Here is a 16,919-nt window from a genome sequence, read left to right on the forward strand (position 1 = left end):
TCACCTTCTCTTCTTTCCCCTGGGGAGTAGACTTTGGTGATCTGACATAGGCTGCTTATTTGGACAGCTATGGACCTTGCTCTGGTAGACTGAACCCCAGCACAGCACCTCCTTACACTGTGGGCTGGTGAAGACTGTTGACAAGGGGTGAAGGTACAGGACTTGGCATTCCTCTGCCCTGTTGCTGGGAGCTGCCTCCTTGGTTCCACAAGTGTTTCCGAGTCCATGGAAGTCCCTGCACCCATAGGATTATGCCTGGATAAGCCAGCAGGGGGCTCCCTGGTCTCCATCTCTGTGTGCCCTTTGGGACCCAGGAGCCTCTGGGAAGGAAGCAAGCCGCCCTCAGCTGGCGTCACCCTGGGTACACACAGAGACAAGCTCCTTGAAGAAGCCCATGGAGTGTGCCACAGCAGGCCCGGCCCTCCGCGGGGCCATGGAGAGGAAGAGCTCGGGCTGCTGTGAGGCCCCAAAGAAGCTAGGCCTGTCTTTCTCCATTGAGGCGATCCTCAGAGGGCCGCTGGAGAGAAGGGATAGCGTCAGGCCACCAGGAGAAGACAGAGAGGACCCTGGGCACATGGCAGCCACCAGCTCTGGCCTGGTGAGGTCTCCACAGGACCAGCCCCAAGGTAAGCGACTTCACACCATCCGTCTTCATCCCATGGGGTTCCCGTAGAGACAAGGCGGCTCAGTTCACAGCAACAGACAGAGTTGTAGCAGTTGGATAGGTTCTGGGTTTGGGGCTAGTTGTCTGATTCACCTTCCAATCCAACCCAGAATTGTGATTTTCTAAGTGTAGACTCTTCCCTTGGCTCAACAGGTTACAAAATGCAGGAACACAAGACTCATTATTGTAACCAGACCAGGGGTTGAGAATATGACCGACCTACTGTTTATTAAGGTGGCCGCAGTGGTGGGCATTGTTCCTTCTTGGCAGAATAAATGATCACGACTACACCAATAAGAAAATTCATCTGTGACAGAGAGGCAGAAAATGTCCCCCAAGTTACAGGGAATACCCAGGCCTCACACTCAGGGCCCGGCCCTAGCGCATTCCTCTCAGTTAGCACAACCTCCAGTGACTGAAGCTTTGTTGCTTGTTACCTTGTCCCTAAATAACAATGGCAAGATAGATATCAGGCCTCTTCCAGCCAACTCAAGGAGAAAGGAATTTCACTGGGCCTCAAAGCCTGGAGCTCTTCTGCTGTAGCTGTATAAAATCCACAACACCTCCCGTTTGAACCACCATGTGTGACAGGAAGGGAGAAGATCGGAGAAGACCGGCCTGGTTTCTCCTACAAGCACAGCTTTCCATTCTCCAGCCTGGCGGCACCCATAGCAGAAAGAAGGCCAGCCTTCCTAGGTCTGCACTGCATATTCTGGCACATTCCATGTTCACTCCTGCAGGCCCCAAATTAGACCTCAGAAAGTGCCCGCCAAAATAGCAATCATAATATTGGAGGTGCCCTATGGCTTTCATGGCATGTTCTAGGTCATTGCCATAGCTAATAGCATACCATGAGCCCCACTCTGTAAATGAAACGCAGAAGAGAGCAATCACCTGCCGAAACTCCCTGAGCCATTCACTCTGAGGTATTCCTGAATGCAGTCTAAGTCCTCATCTCCCCCACTCTGTTAGAATCCGGCATCCCCCCTGCACGAGGAAGGTCCCACTTGCTCTTTCAAGATGCCCCGGGGTAGGGAGAAGGCAGGGAGCACATAAACATTGCATCACTAGATCTGTAATTATTTCTGCACTAGCGCTCAGTGATGACCAATGGTGATGGCTGGTCATATATTTACTTAACTAAATGTATTTGAGCACAACAAACAAACAAAAACGGCTATCTGGCAAAATATTAAGCAAATAATAATGGAGACGAAGTACCAATGTGTCAGCAAAGTGCAAAGGTGACGGAATTGCAAACAGGCTGGAGTCCGTGTGGCTGGCTGGGTGAAGAGTTTGAGGGCTCTGTCTCTGTCTCTCTGAGTGTCTCTGTCTCTCTCCCCATGCATGTTTTCTGTTGGCTGATGTCTGTACCCCCACCTTCCCATTTTCCATCCCCTTCTGTGCAAGAGTGACAGGATTAGAAACAGTAATGTCTTCTCCACTCCAGTAGTGGCAAGGGGGGAACAAGTTCTCATGGGTCTCACTTAACATTGGCAGAGGCCTCCAAGAGTGGCTTGTGGTATTGCTTCCTGTCCACTGGTATGCAGGAAGCTTCTAAAAATGCAGCATTTGGGGTCTCACATGCAAAACTGTGCCATGAGCTCAAAGGCAAGGACAGGAACTTATGCTCTCAGAAGTCTCAAATGGTCCAAAGAGGCAGAGGCTCAAAGAAGCCAAGACACAGAGCCAGCATTCCAGAACTGGGGCCAGATCAGGTATCCAGGCTCAAAGGTTCTTATAGTATTCCACAATTTCCTTGTATCTCATCACAAGGGGCCCCTCCTTCTCCTCACATCTGCTTGTTTTCATGGCAGGGAGTTGAACCCTCCCAGATTCCAAGTTGCAAGACTATTGAAGAAAGCCCCCCTAACTGAAAAAAATATGATCCTGACTTATCATTCTTCTACCCTGAGAGGAACAAGTTCCCCAAAACCAGGGGACCCTCCAAAATCAAGGAAGGCCCAGTCAAGAGGAAACTTTTGGGCTAGAGGTGTGGCCTAGTGGTAGAGTGCTTGCCTAGCATCCATGAAACCCTGTGTTTGATACCTCGCTACTATATACACAGAAAAAGAGGAATGCAGTCGGTGATGTGGCACAAGTGGTAAGGCACTAGCTTTGAGAAAGCTGAAGGACCATGCCCAGACCCTGAGTTCAAGCCCCAGAACTGACAAAAAAAACAAATATGAGGAAGCTTTTATCATGCAGACCCAGTTCCTGGAAACAAAGGACTCATCTCCTCACACCTGTCCCACTGGTGACCTTCTGAAATCATGACCCCAGGGGAAAAGGGGGAGAGTGATGGGCAAGGGACTACCTAGCTGGTAGGTCTATGTAGATTGTCCAAGCCCCCCCACCACCATGTTCATGGCTGGTCATTCCTTTACCCAGTGATGAGTTGCTGAAGGCTTACACTGGGCCAGGCTGGAGGCTACAGGACAGGGAAACCGGAGGCAGTGACTTACCACCACCACAGGGGCCTGGCAGTGTCACCTTGGGGCAATGTTGGCTCCTGTTCAGCCTCTCTAGGGTCCAGAATCCAGTGGCATTATAAGTATCTGAGTGATATTCTATAACAGGGTTGGCAAGGTTTTTCTCTGCAAAAGGCCAGAGGGTAGTTGCAAACTTTAATGGCTAGATGGCCTCTTTCCTAATTATTCACCTCTGTTATCAGCTCTTAAAAGCATCCATACCCAGAGACTGGGGACCATACCTGTACTCCTAAATACTTAAAAGGCTAAGATTTAAGAATGTCAGTTCAGCCAGCCTAAGCAAACAAATCCAAGAGACTTTTATTTCCAGTTAACCAGCAAAACGCTGTGTCAAGTGATACAGCACTAGCCTAAAGCAGAAAAAGCTAAGCAAAAAAGTGAAGTCTTACCTTTAAGCCCCACTACTAGCATAAAACAATGGCATCTAAAGGTTATACGATGTGTAAAACAATAGGTATCTTTGTGTTCCAATAAAATTTTATTTAAAAAAAAAACAGACAGTAGGTTGGACTTGACCCTCACATGGCAGCTCCTCCATTTTCTCCCTAATCCACAGATGTGGCACTCACAATTCTTCTGGTAGGGGCCTAGTGGTGCCCAGGCTCCTTTCCAACCCTCAATGGGCCCACTGTCTACCTCAAGGTGAGTGAAGCTGCTCTAGGACCACCAAAGCTTTCCTCCCTTCAAATTCTCCCAGCTTCACCCTTGAGAAGACTCAACTGTTCCACACTCTTTTGCCTTTTCCTTCGCGCTGCTTTCTCCCCCTCTGTGTTAGTTTCTGTGGCTGTCATGATAAGCAAATGCCTTAAAACACAGACACATATTCTATCAAGGCCTAAAGATCGAGGCTGGAAGTCTGAGATGAAGGTGTGAGCAGCATAGGTCCTGGAAGGTTCCAACAACAAGAATACTATACATACCTTTCTTCTGGGTTGCAGTGGCTCCCACAAGCCTTGGCCTTCTTTGATCCAGTCCTACCTCTGTCTTACATAATCAGCCTTCCTGGTGTACGTGTATGTGTGTGTGTGTGTGTGTGTGTGTGTGTGTGTGTGTGTGTGTGAGAGAGAGAGAGAGAGAGAGAGAGAGAGAGAGAGAGAGAGAGGGGGGGGGGGGTAAAATGTTTGAGCAGCAATCATCTGCAGGCTGGCTGAGATAAGGGATGCACTCTCACAGAGGTTCATGCACAGTACATGCTGCCATGGTGTACCAGCCCGTGGTGGAAGCTAAGTTCCCCTCCACACACTACCTGAGTATCCTTACAATATGGCAGATGGGCTTCTCACAAAGTGGTCAAGCAAAGAAAGACAGAGCCAGGTGGAATGTGGATGTCCATCCTTTTTATGACCTTGTGTCAGAAGTGATTGAGCATGACTGTACAGTGGTCATTAGAAAAGAGTCACTACATTGGGGGAAGAATCTAAAGGAGTGATGTAAAACAATTTGCTCACCTATTCTTGCAGTTACAACTACATAATATTGAGTCAGGAGCAAGGGACGGTAAGAAGAACAAGACAAGCACAGCCACTCCCCTCCTCTTCCGTAGAGACAAAAGAACTGTCAAGCCCGTATTGGTGGCTCACACCTGTCATCCTAGCTACTCAGGAGGCTGAGATCTGAGGATTGCCCTCCAAAGCGAGCCCAGGCAGGGAATCCCTGAGACTCTACTCTCCAGTTAGCTACCAACATTCCTAAGTGGAGCTGTGGCTCAAGTGATGAGTGCTATCCATCCTGAGCAAAAAAAAGAAGCTCAGGGAGGTTTCCCAAGGCTTTGAGTTCAAGACCCAGTAGTGGAAAAAAAGAGAAAAAAATGTTTTAGCCATGATGGGAGAACCGCGTCTAAGTCTCTTTTACTGTTTCCCTATACCTGTGGGCTCAATCTCATTGCCAATCAGCATCCTCCAAGGATCTCTAAGGATGACATCAGTCTCAGCATCTGTCCTCAAGCTTTCTAAAGTCCAAAGTCCAAAAGTCCTGGAAAAGGGGAGGATTGGCCAAACTTGAGTGAGATGTCTACCTCTAAGTCAGTCAGCTGAGGCCAGAGAGCGTGACAGGTGACATAGATCTGAACATGGACTGGAGTCTTCTTGCTAATCCTCTCCTCCACACTGTTCCCTGCAGGGCCTTGGCGAGAGTCTTCATAGGTCATTTGTAGTCTTCCTTTATGGAACATGCTCGCTCGTGTCTTTGTTAATGCTGTGCTCCCTAAGAAGATTTTCCTTCCCAATGATCCTAAAGGCAGTTGTTAGTGATTTGTTAAAGGAAATGGTTCTTCTTCTGTTTTTAAGCCAAAGGACAGCTTTCGTCTATCCCTAATCTTGGCACCTAATGTGGTCAGATCTGATTTTCCTTAATGAGTTTAGTAAGCAGTTAAACTCCGTCCTCAGTTTTTGGCAGGAAGAGTAACTAAAACTGGATTCCCTCACAGAATAAAAATAAGTTTGATGGCACTTCCTGTGCCACGCCCTGAAACAATCCACTGCATTGTTATAGCACAGATTGGAGAGGACACAAGGTGTGTGCAGAGGTGAGGAGAACACACATTTGGTCACATGAACACACCTGCACATATGACTTTGCAGCAAGGAGAATGTTGAAATGGGAGAATTACCAAAGCATGTAAGACCAACTTGCAGTTCCCAATACCATCATCTACCCTACCCCTACTGCTTTGGGCCAGGAATGGTTCGTTATGCTTGAGTCTTCCCAGACCAGAGAACACTGTCCTGGGGGGGGGGGAGGTTGCCATGATATAAATACAACAGTAAACCTTGGCCAAGTTGGAACATAGAAGAAATTATGAACTCCATTATAAAGCCACCCAGAGGGCTTCAAAGAGTAGGTGCCATTGATGATACAATCCCAAACCAAGAGAGGTCGGGACACACCAGGCAGCCCGAATCCTGTGCAGTAGCCACAAGGAACAGAAAAGTGCACTCCTCTTAAGAAACAACAATATTCAGTATAGTTAGAGTCTAAATATCACACAAGCAAAGTTGCCAAAAGAGGTGGGATGGACTGAAGGTCAAATGGGCCAAGCCAGGAACTTTGGCCTTTATGTATGTACATCAGCATTTTTAAACCGTGTTTGGCATTGGTTATCTATTTGCCAGTTGACAGACATGAGGGTCATTTCTATATTTAGGCTGCTGTGAATGGAAAGGCGATGATACAAGTACAAAAACCTGTGCAAGTTTTATTGGTGTAGATTCTTAGGAAGGAAATAGTTGCGAGATATGATAAATTTATGTTAAGCATCTTCAGGGAAGTTTTCCAAAATGGCTATGTATGCCTTCTTACATTCCCTCCAGAAATGTATGAGAGTTCTGGTTTCCCTACAACCTTCTCCACACTTATTATTACCTCTTTTATTAGTAGTATTAGTATTAGTATTATAGCCATCTTTTTATAGATAGAGAAATATCTCATTTCATTATGGTTTTCATTTGCAGTTTTCCTCATGACTAACGGTGTTTTCATGTGCTTTTTGCCTATTTGTACATGCTATGAATAAAGTGCTTTTTGAAAAACCTAAAATTAAATAAATAAATAAACCCATGTTTGTGGAATTTGGGGCTTCTATTGAAATACATAAGCAGAGCCATTTTGGATAAGGGATCAGTAAAAGATACAAATGCTTTTTACCTCCCCCTCCAAAAAATAATAAAGGAACAAGTGGGGACAATGATACACACAAGTCAAGATGTCTGAGTGTGTGTGTGATATGTTTGAATGGGAACTATACACCTGGCAGACACAAGCTGCCTACCGGGTGCTCAGCCGTCACTGCTGGGAGCAAGATCAGAACACACTTTCTGTCAGGAAGATGCTGCACCGGTGAGGAAAACCAAGCGCTTTCTCCTCCCAATCTCACCCAGTGCAGGCAGATCTTCTCCCAACTCTTCTTTCTGCTATTTCCTGATGTCACTTCTTTCATCTCCTCTTTTTCCTCCCTATGTGTAAATGTTCTTTTTCTTGTTAGCTTATATTAAGTAATGCCTGTTTCATACCAAAAATACAGATTTTTTTAAGCACAGGAAAAACATCACTATTAATTTTTAGACATGGAATCAAAACAGACAAAAATTTTAATATGGAGGCTGATTTGTTGTAAGCTGAAAACATAGCACTTAGATTTAATTTTTTTAATTAAAAAGAAAATAAGTCTTGTGTTCCCACTAGATAAATCACAACACATCTTGGCAAGAAGGAAACATGTGATTGGTGAGAGCTTTGACTGATCAGTAGATCACCAGATAAAGAAGGACAGGGGATTGCAGCCTCCGGGGACATCAGGATCCAGATCGAGGGGTGAAAGGCCACTGGCAATTTGAGAGAATTCTGGAAATGGCCAAGTAGGACTGAAATCAAAGAACTGAAGGTCTGGGGAAATGTTGCTGTTAGAAAGCAGAATTGGAAGAGCCTTGAACACCACACTAAGGAGCTGGCCTCTTTCCCTATGGGCATAGGTGAGCTATGGCAAGTACGTGACCTGCCTTGAAAGAAGCCAGGGCAGGTCAGCCCTGGGGAGACTCCATGCCTCAAGCATTGTCTCCATCCTGCAAGGAGATGGCAAATATACTCTCCATCCCCACAGCAAACCCTCTGCCTTCAGAGACAAAGACACACCCATGTCCAAAGATCTCACCCAGTGGCAAAGCACCCCCGCCCCCATCCCAGAGCCTTGAGCTGAGCAACCAAGGCCAATTAGCAGACCATAGAGAAGGAGCAATCAGGGGAAGGAGCCGAGCACAGAGAAACATCGGCTTATAATTAGGTGGCCTAATCACCTGTGTAAATTGTGTATTTCTTATGATCGATGTGCTAAACAGCTCAGGTTTAATTAAGTTCTGCTGACTCGTTCTCTTTGAAGACCCACTGAAGTGTGATTCACAGTTTACACAATTAAGGATGTCAAGAGAAGCAACTAGAAAGGGGTGGCAGCTCCCTGCCACCTTCAACCCCTTCTCCCTTCTCCCTGGTCGCCCTTGGCTGGTGCACTGGGTGGGCCGGGCTTTGGTCACCTGCTTCTTGGCTTCTCTGCCACGAATCTGGTGAGTCAAAACTGAGTCTAAAGAAAAGCTAGTGGGTTTTCTCACTCTCAACCCAATACCCCAAGTCTTCTGTGGGCAAGGGGTTCTAGAATATTCTGACACTCTTATGATAGAAAATCTCATATGCCTAGGACAGCTCCATCAAAGAGCTCATGTTCCCAACCTCTTGATGAATGAGCTCCCTCTGGTCCAAAAGTCTACCAGTGAACTGGACTACAAAAGAAAAAGAAAAAAGGCAGGGGGAGGATAGGTTATCTTTTTCCGTTATTAAAATCATCACCATTGTCTAGAGTGTCTTTTCCAGTTTGGAATGATTCAACCTCTTCTTTAAGTAGAACCCAAGGAGAGCAGATTGGGTGGGAGGGAAGAGACTCTAGCTAGAACGCAGTCTCCTGCCCTCCTTATAGTGAGGTTGGCTCTTGACTTATCATGTCTGACTCATGACATCTGACAACATTTTAGACCCATTTTATGAAGCTATCATCTCTGTCCCACAGGATTAGACTAGACCTAAATTTGATATTTATTCATTTAGAGCAAATATCAATTCAGGTGGCCTCTGGGTGCCTCTAGTTTAATCTTCACCCCTCATTCAGTACAGAGGAAGACATCAGAAGACAAGTCTGGACTCGCTCATCTGAGGACTCCATGTCAGTGGCAGTGAGTGTCTACATATCCCCAGAAAAGGCACTCTCTCTTTTCAGAGAGCAGATTTTTGTTATAGAAATGACGAAGAAATCAAGAGAGGCAGGATTGCCATTTAGAATACTAGATTAAAAATTCCCTGGCTCCCACAAGTGAAGGTGCTTTGGGCAGAAGGTTGGTGCATTTTCTGTTGCTTTTACAATACCATCATGTGGCCTTTGTTCTAAGTAAGGCTAGAATTGCACCCTTACCTTCAGAAGTCTGGGGTCAGATAAACCAAGTGAATACTTCTAGATTTAGTTCTCCTTCCAACATCCAATGGCACTTGGCTCCAGCTATAAACTATGGACACCACTGGCTGATTCCCCTATTTGAAAGCTGTCCCTAGGAGGGACAAGTTCAAGGGCAACTTTTCTATCCTCATTTCTGTCTGACACATAATCATAGCCTGAGTGTGCTCTTTATGGAAACTCCTCCCTCACCTTCCTCGAGTTCCTCCTTTTCAGCACTTTAAGTAGCTTCTGCTACTTAACCTCTATCTAACGGTGGGATCCAGGGTTTGTTCCCAGTTCCTCTGCTCTTTCTCTACCTATACTTTCTAAGGGATCTCATTCATTCCTGTGGCTTCAACGGCACAAGGTATTCTCATTTGCCTCCTCATTGGATCTCATCCCCCAAGTTCCTCCCCTCTTCCCCCCATCTCTCTAGCCATGGGGCTTGAACTCTGGGCCTGGATGCTGGCCCTGAGCTCTTCAGCTCAAGGCTATCACCCTACCCCTTGAGCCACATCACCACTCCCTGTTTTTTGGTGGTTAATTGGAGATAAGAGTGTCATGAACTTTAGTGCCTGGGCTGGCTCTGAACCATGATCCTCAGATCTCAGCCTCCTAAGTAGCTAGGATTCCAGGTGTGAGCCACTGCACCCAGCTAAGCTCCCCTTTTTGAACTCCAAACTTACAAATATACATTCTTCACACTTAAATAGATAACAGGCATCTCAACCCTAACATGGCCAATTCAAACTGATTTCCTTGTCTCCCTCTCTTCCTCCCTCCCTCTTTTTCTGTTGTTCTCTTTTTCACTCTCATATTCAAGTCAAAACTGAAGAGTTGTCCCTGATTTCTGAGGGCCAATATCTAATCCATCAGCATGCTCTAGCAGCCTCCGTGCAGAATCAACCACACAACCAACAACCAGCCCCATAGCTTCTCCTGGCAAGCAAGTTTAGCATGACAAGGGAGGTGGTGGCAGATGACTCTGAGTCTTACCTCGTTCCACTTCTGCCACTATTAGAGAAGTTTGAGTCTTCTTCCTATTCTGTTACAAAAATTAATTAATTAATATCAGGGATAGATTCTGATAGGTCCAGTTCAGGTCATAACCCTGGAACCAAGCCCATTTACTACATGCTTCGTATATGAGAATGCTTTTTTTAGAAGGAGAGGAGATACTTATTTACCTTCCTTTCCCCCTCTCCCCAAAAAAGAAGAGGTTCTGGTCAGATGAGTCAAAATACAAGCCTTCCTCACTCTGCTGGAACAGTGACTGCTGTGTCCCCTGAATCACATGCAGACCTGTTTCTATCTCACACACCTCAGCCACTGCTGGAAAGGTCAGGAAGGAGTGTTTGGAGATGGATTACAAGAATGAATTTAGGATTTGAAGAACCAGTAAAAATTGGAATTTCTGACAAGAGAGATGATCAATCCTAGCCAGATGGAGGAGAAGAGGAAAATCAGGGAGCTAAGCAAAACAAATACACCCATGGTGTAGTGAGCTACAGAGATGGGAAGAACGCTGACTTGAATGAGGTGAGGTGCACGTGCTGGCTGAGAAGGTGAGTCCGCCTTCATGTGTGTGGAGGCCCAAAACAGTTCACAGGGTCTAGTGCTCACAGGAAAACGCCATTCGTGAGACAGAATGCGTATAGTAACCTCTTGAAATTCTTATTAATTTCATGTTTTGAGTCTGTGTTTTATAAGTGAAATCTGATGGCAAACAACCCATACACCAGGCTTGGAATTTGGAGCCTCTCATCACAGTCGGGATTCTTCTCACCTTTCCTACCGTAGAATGGGCTCTTGGCTGGGTGTTCACAGATATTGCAGCTTAGAAAGGGCCAGGCACAGGTTCCAAGAGGATTAAGATCAGGATAGAGCCCAGGGTTTTCGCTGGGTACCCCTGTCTCAGGGTAGCCACAAAGCCCAGGGGTGGGTCGGCACTGCCTCAGAAAGGATCTCTATTTTCCTCTCAGGGGACCTCAACATTAAATGGCAGATTAAAAGACTATCATGAGAGATGGAGAGAGGGAGACTGTGAAAGAAAGGCAAAAGCTCTTACCTTCTTTTTGAACTAGGAGGGCCTCATGTTTTGCTTTTGCACTGGGCACCACAAATGACAGAGCCAGCCCTGAGTAGAACTGATCCTGGACAGGCAGGCTGGAGACAGACTGACAAGGGCCTGACTGCTGTAGAATTCAGCCTGCACTGTGTAGGCCAAGGTTGGCACACTTTTTCTGTGAAGGGCCAGATGGTAATTATTTTAGTCTTTATAGCCATATGGTCTCTGGTGCAATGACTCAATGCTGCTTTTATAACACAAAAGTCAGAGACAATCCATAAGCCGATGACTGGAGGCATGTTCCAATAAAACTTTATTTAAAAACAGTCAGTGGGTGGAATTGGCCTGTAGACCATAGTTTGCCATCTCCTGTTATAGCCAAGGAACAAGTTGCAGACGTCTGAGAAGCAGCAGGGCATAAAGTCAGAGAGAATTTTCTAGAAAGTAAATGGTTCCACTGTCCAGACTAGATGCAATAGAATCAGCCTCGTGGATGTTAGCTTCAAGCCTAGTAAACCGGAAGCCAAGACTCAGTAGAGGCAGTGAAGGTTGGAAAGAGAAAACAAAGGGACATAAAAGGCTCACTGAGGGGCTGACACCACAGCCACTGAGCCAGCTGGGACCCTCTCTTGTGCAGAAGAGAGGAAGAGCAAACGCAGGGTCCGAACCACCTTCACCTCGGAGCAGCTGCAGGAGCTGGAGAAGCTCTTCCACTTCACCCACTACCCAGACATCCATGTCCGCACCCAGCTGGCTGCCAGGATCAACCTGCCTGAAGCTCGTGTACAGGTACAGTGTCTTCCCTCTTCCCAGGCTCAGTGCCCCTGGGCATTGTAAGGCTCTTGTCCTGGGCCCTCTGAGGCAGACAGTTTCCAGTCACTTTATCTCATGAGTACAGTCATCATGGCCAAGTGGCCCTTTCCAACAAATTTGAGGTTGTAGTTTTATTTATTATTATAAAATAATTATCTTACTGGGCACTAGTGGCTCATGCCTACATCCTAGCTACTCGGGAGGCTGAGATCTGAGGGTTTCAGTTCAAAGCCAGCTGGGCATGATAGTCCATATTGTAAAGGTGATGTACCTGGGGTGACAGTTACATGGCTTAGACCAACACTCTACTGTTTATATCACTCCAACCTTTCTTCCTTCTGGCTGAGGCACAGCCCGACCTTACGACATCTCCCCTTTCCCTCCCATTTAGAATCAGTCTGCAGCTGAGTGTTTAGCACCTGTGTCTATGACAAAGCCTTGAATTCAACACCTGCCTCCACAGAATTACCAAGTACAAATGGCTACATGGCAGCCACCACCAGAACCCTCATGAATGCAGGGAACTGCCAACACTCTTCCTATAGATGCCAGGCGGCCCACAGGGGGATCCAAACAGATGGCCTCAGATAGGTTTGATGTGGTCTGCACAGGCTTTTCAAACGCACACATACACAACTTTTTTTTTCTTTAATCCAAGATTTCCACACTAGACATTGGATGAATCTAAAACACTGGCCTTCCATTTCCAGGTGATGGCTTATGGGCTTGAGATCTAGAAGCTATCGATCGGGTTCAACACATATCCTCCCCTCCCCAATTACCATTTACCCCCAACCCTAAAGGCATCAAAGGTTGTGTGTGATTCTGGGCTACTCTTACCACACTGACCTCCAGATGCCAACAAATCCTGCACAAATGTAGCTTTATAAACTATCAAGTGCTTGTAACCTAGGAGGTGCCAAGAGGGGGAGAGGTAGGGGACTAGATGAAGAAAACCTTTTCTCTACATCTCTAAATCTGTTTCTCACACCACAGATCTGGTTCCAGAATCAACGAGCCAAGTGGCGGAAGCAGGAGAAAATTGGCAGCCTTGGCGCTGCACAGGCTCTGGGTGAAGCCAACTTGGCCCTGCCCTCACCTCTGGACACAGCTGTGAGTGGCCCTATCAGTGAGCGGGGTGGGGGGGGAGATGGAGGGACCTTTGTCTGGAAACATGCCAAACAGACCCTGATGGGATAAAGGACCAAGGGCTGTGTCTATAGTACCAAATGCAAAGGAAATCCTCCCTTAATCGTAGTTGTGCTGTGGAGCCCTCACAGGCCTCGGGTGGAGATGGGAGCAGTGAACCAGCCCCAAGCAACCCTGACCCTTCCTGGGCTTCCATACCTGCACTGGGGTGGGATTTCTCATTTACTCCTTTGTTGGCTGCTTCAGAAACAGGGCTTTGAAGAACAAAGTGCCCACGCTTCCTGTTGACCACCTGTCCACCCACAATAGTCACTGTTCAACCCATAGAGTCTCGGCAAAGCACGCTGAGCTGATAGTGCTCTACAGTAGAGCCATGGCGACAGCTGGGAGGCTGCAGGGTGAAGCTGGGGACTCACCTCTCTCCCCCCTCTGTCTCTCCCCCTCTACCCCTCTTCCCCCCAACTTCTTCTTGCCACAGGACCCCATGCTGACGCCCACTGCCCTGCCCAGACTGGCTCCTCCCATCAGATGTTATCCACCGGCTCAGAGCAGACTCACCTCCGCCTGGTTGCCCTCCTGGATCACCCTGCTCCCCCAGCACCCATGGGCACCACAGCCCTTCCCGGGCCCTCATGTCCCACAGATGTGCATTCCTGACCTCTGTGTCCAGCTGCCTTCACACCCCAAGTGGAGCAATGTCTGTGCCACTTCAACATAGGGACATAGATACCTTGTCCCCAAGTGACAGCAGGTGGCAGGGGGTGCCCCCGGCCTCAGAGAAAATCACTCTCACAATCCAGAGATGGGCATAGCCCAAGAAGCTGCCCTAAAACAAGTCACTGAAAATCAGGGCCACAGGGTAGATAATAAGAGACAGCACTCTTTCAGCAGAAGTGACCTTCCTGATCCAGAAAACTACCTACCAGATGTGGTGGCTCACATCTGTAATTCAAGCCATGTGGGAGGCAGAAGTAGGAAGATCCTAGTTCGAGGTCAGCTCTAGACAAAAAGCTAGACTCTAAGGGCTGGGAGTGTGGCCTAGTGGTAGAGTGCTTGCCTAGCAAACACAAAGCCCTGGGTTTGATTCCTCAGTACTACACACACAGAGGAAAAAAAGCCAGAAATGGTGCTATGGCTCAGGTGGTAGAGAACTAGTTTCGAGAAAGCTCAAGGACAGTGCCCAGGTCCTGAGTTCAAGTTCCAGTATTGGCAAAAAAAAAAAAAGCCTCTATCTGAAAAATTAACCAAAGGCAAAAAGGCTGGGTTTGTGACTCAAGCAGTAAAGCAACTGCTGAAAATGCACAAGAACCTGAGTTCAAGCCCCGGGTACCACCAAAAAGACTAGCAACACAACCGTTCATGATGGGCTCCAGGTTAGGATTCTGTGTTCCTTGAGCTTCCTTTAGCTTGCTGCACAACCTTCAGATGGTCGATCTCCCCTCTGGATCTCATCTATAGGACAAAGAAGTTCCATGGATGACTTTTGATAACACCTCTCTCACTCACCCCAAGAGGATGAGCTCTGGGGAGCACTGAGGCATCAAGGAGATTCCTGCATTTACGTCAACATGCATTCAGTATGCATTGACTGAGCACCTACTGAGCACTCCATCCACGGAACTGAATGGGAAGCCAGACAACTCAGATTCTGCCCAGGTTGGTTGAAGGGCGATACTGAACTTCACCTGCGAGCCAAACTCAGTGACTGTGCGCTTCACACTGGTAGCTACAATCCTAGCTACCCATGAGGTTAAGATCTTAGGATCACAGTTTGAAGCAGGGCAGAAAAGTCTCTGAATCTTATTTCCATTAAACTGCCAAAAAAAAAAAAGGCCAAAAGTGGAGCTGTGGCTCAAATGGTAGAGTGCTGGCCTTGAGCAAAAGGAGCTCAGGGACAGACCCTGAGTTCAAGCCCCAGGACCAGCAAGCAAGCAAGTAAGCAAGCACTAAATAAATAATAAATAAAGCTTTGATGTGACTATCCCAGAGTGGGAGAGATACAGGGAATTTATTTTATTATTTTATTTAAAGCAGGTCGCTTGCTGGGCACTAGTGGTTCATGCCTGTGATTCTAGCTATTCAGGAGGCTGAGATCTGAGGGTAAAAGTTCAAAGCCAGCCTGTTAAGGAAAGTCTGTGACATTCTTTTCTCATTAACCACCAGAATGTAGTGCATGACTCAAAGTGTTACAGAGCTAGTCTTAAGCAGAAAAGCTCAGGGACAGCATACAGGCCTTGAGTTCGAGCCCCACTACTGACTAGGAAGCAAAACATTCACTGTCTGGTTATTCTGGGTTGGGAAAGGATGCTGGTATTCAGGAAGAGAAAGACAAAGCTCTTCTCAGGGTTTGTCTTCCCAGGACATATGCCAGGGCCCAGCCAGAATGCCAGCCTAGAAAGCCATTCAATTTTGAGAGAGTCTGGTGACAAGAGTCTAGGCAAACCACACACACCCTGTCTGAGCCTCCCTTACCTTGCAGGGAAAGCAGGTGCCTAGGAGAGGTGAATGGGTTTTAGCGGGCACGGGGTGAACCCACTGTGGAGTGATGTCACTATTCCCAGGTTCCCCTACGAAGCACCTGCACATTGAACTACCCCTAAGCTGGGCAGTCAAGCTCAACCTCTATCTGAGTGAGTTCTAGGAATTTTCTTGAACCTCTGCAACCTGCCTGAGGCCGGAGGCCCAAACTGAAGTTGGACCAAGAGGCCAAGTTCTTATTTCTGTGTGTTTTCTAATTTGCTGTGTGACCTTACTGTTTCACCTCTCTGGACCTCAGTTTTCCCGTGCATGAGTTCTGAATACCACAGAAGCACAGATTGCAGTTCAAAGGATATGGATCTACTTCTCCAACTTAGAAGTGTGCCACCTCTCAGAGCCTGTGAGAGTTGCAAGTCACAATTTGGGTGAAAGGAGAAGATGAGGCTTAGGGAGGAACAAGGCAGCTAACATCACAGGAGGGTAGCACAAACTCTGGGCAGAGGGTGTTGTCAGTGTTGTGTCACTGACAAAATGTCTGAGAGCATCAACTTAAAAGAAAGCAAGATTTATGTCATGCTTTCTGAACTTTCCATCCAAAGTTACTGGGCCTTGTGGCTTTGAACCCATGGAGGCAAGGTAGAGTATGGCAGGAGCCTGTGATGAAAGAAGCCTGTTTACCTCAAGGTAGCCAGGAAACAAAACAGACAAAGACAGGAAGGGGCAGTGTCCCCTTCAAAGGACCACCCCCAGTGATGTCACTTCCTCTTCCTGCAGGTTCCTCCATCGTACAATGGCACCCTGGGCCAGCCACCAAGCCTTTGAAAATATTTACAATCCAAGCCATGGCACAGGTTCCCATTTTATGGCCTTACATACCAATGTGCAAAACGTAACTTTTAATCACTGTGCTATAACTACAGTTTACACATTATGTTGTTGGCAGGGAAACTATCCTAGTAGCTTCTAAGTTACAGAGCCTTCAGCATCTAGGTTACTGATCTTTCAGACATTGATGTGGCAATTTGAGGAAAAGTTGTTTTGTTTTGTTTTCAAATGTCACCTCATCCCTGAGGGAGGGGAGGTCTACTTCTTCCTGTGTTTATAGCCCAGTCCCTGGCCAGCATTCCCTGAAATGTGTCTCATCACCCACACCCTGACCAGCTTGAACTTCCCACCCTGTCTATGCATTGCCTTTCTTGATTGCTTGTTGGGCGCTCTCTCTGACCCTCTGCAGCAGCATCGTAGATGAGACACCACATCGCCACCCTCCCAAGTGGAATGGGGGAA

General features: G+C 47.1%; 1 protein-coding gene across 1 annotated transcript; it reads left to right on the forward strand.

Moving 5' to 3' along the window:
• The first annotated feature begins 394 nt into the window (after nucleotides 1-394).
• Isx (intestine specific homeobox) lies at nucleotides 395-13,872 on the forward strand. The gene is made up of 4 exons (XM_090357892.1): nucleotides 395-626; nucleotides 11,830-11,981; nucleotides 13,002-13,118; nucleotides 13,633-13,872. The coding sequence occupies exons 1-4, from the start codon at nucleotides 395-397 to the stop codon at nucleotides 13,870-13,872; spliced, it is 741 nt and encodes a 246-aa protein (XP_090214018.1).
• Nucleotides 13,873-16,919: the final 3,047 nt, after the last annotated feature.

The sequence above is a fragment of the Megascapheus bottae genome, chromosome 2 (genome assembly GCF_031878675.1).
Source record: "Megascapheus bottae isolate mThoBot1 chromosome 2, mThoBot2.hap1, whole genome shotgun sequence".
Classification (NCBI taxonomy): domain Eukaryota; kingdom Metazoa; phylum Chordata; class Mammalia; order Rodentia; family Geomyidae; genus Megascapheus; species Megascapheus bottae.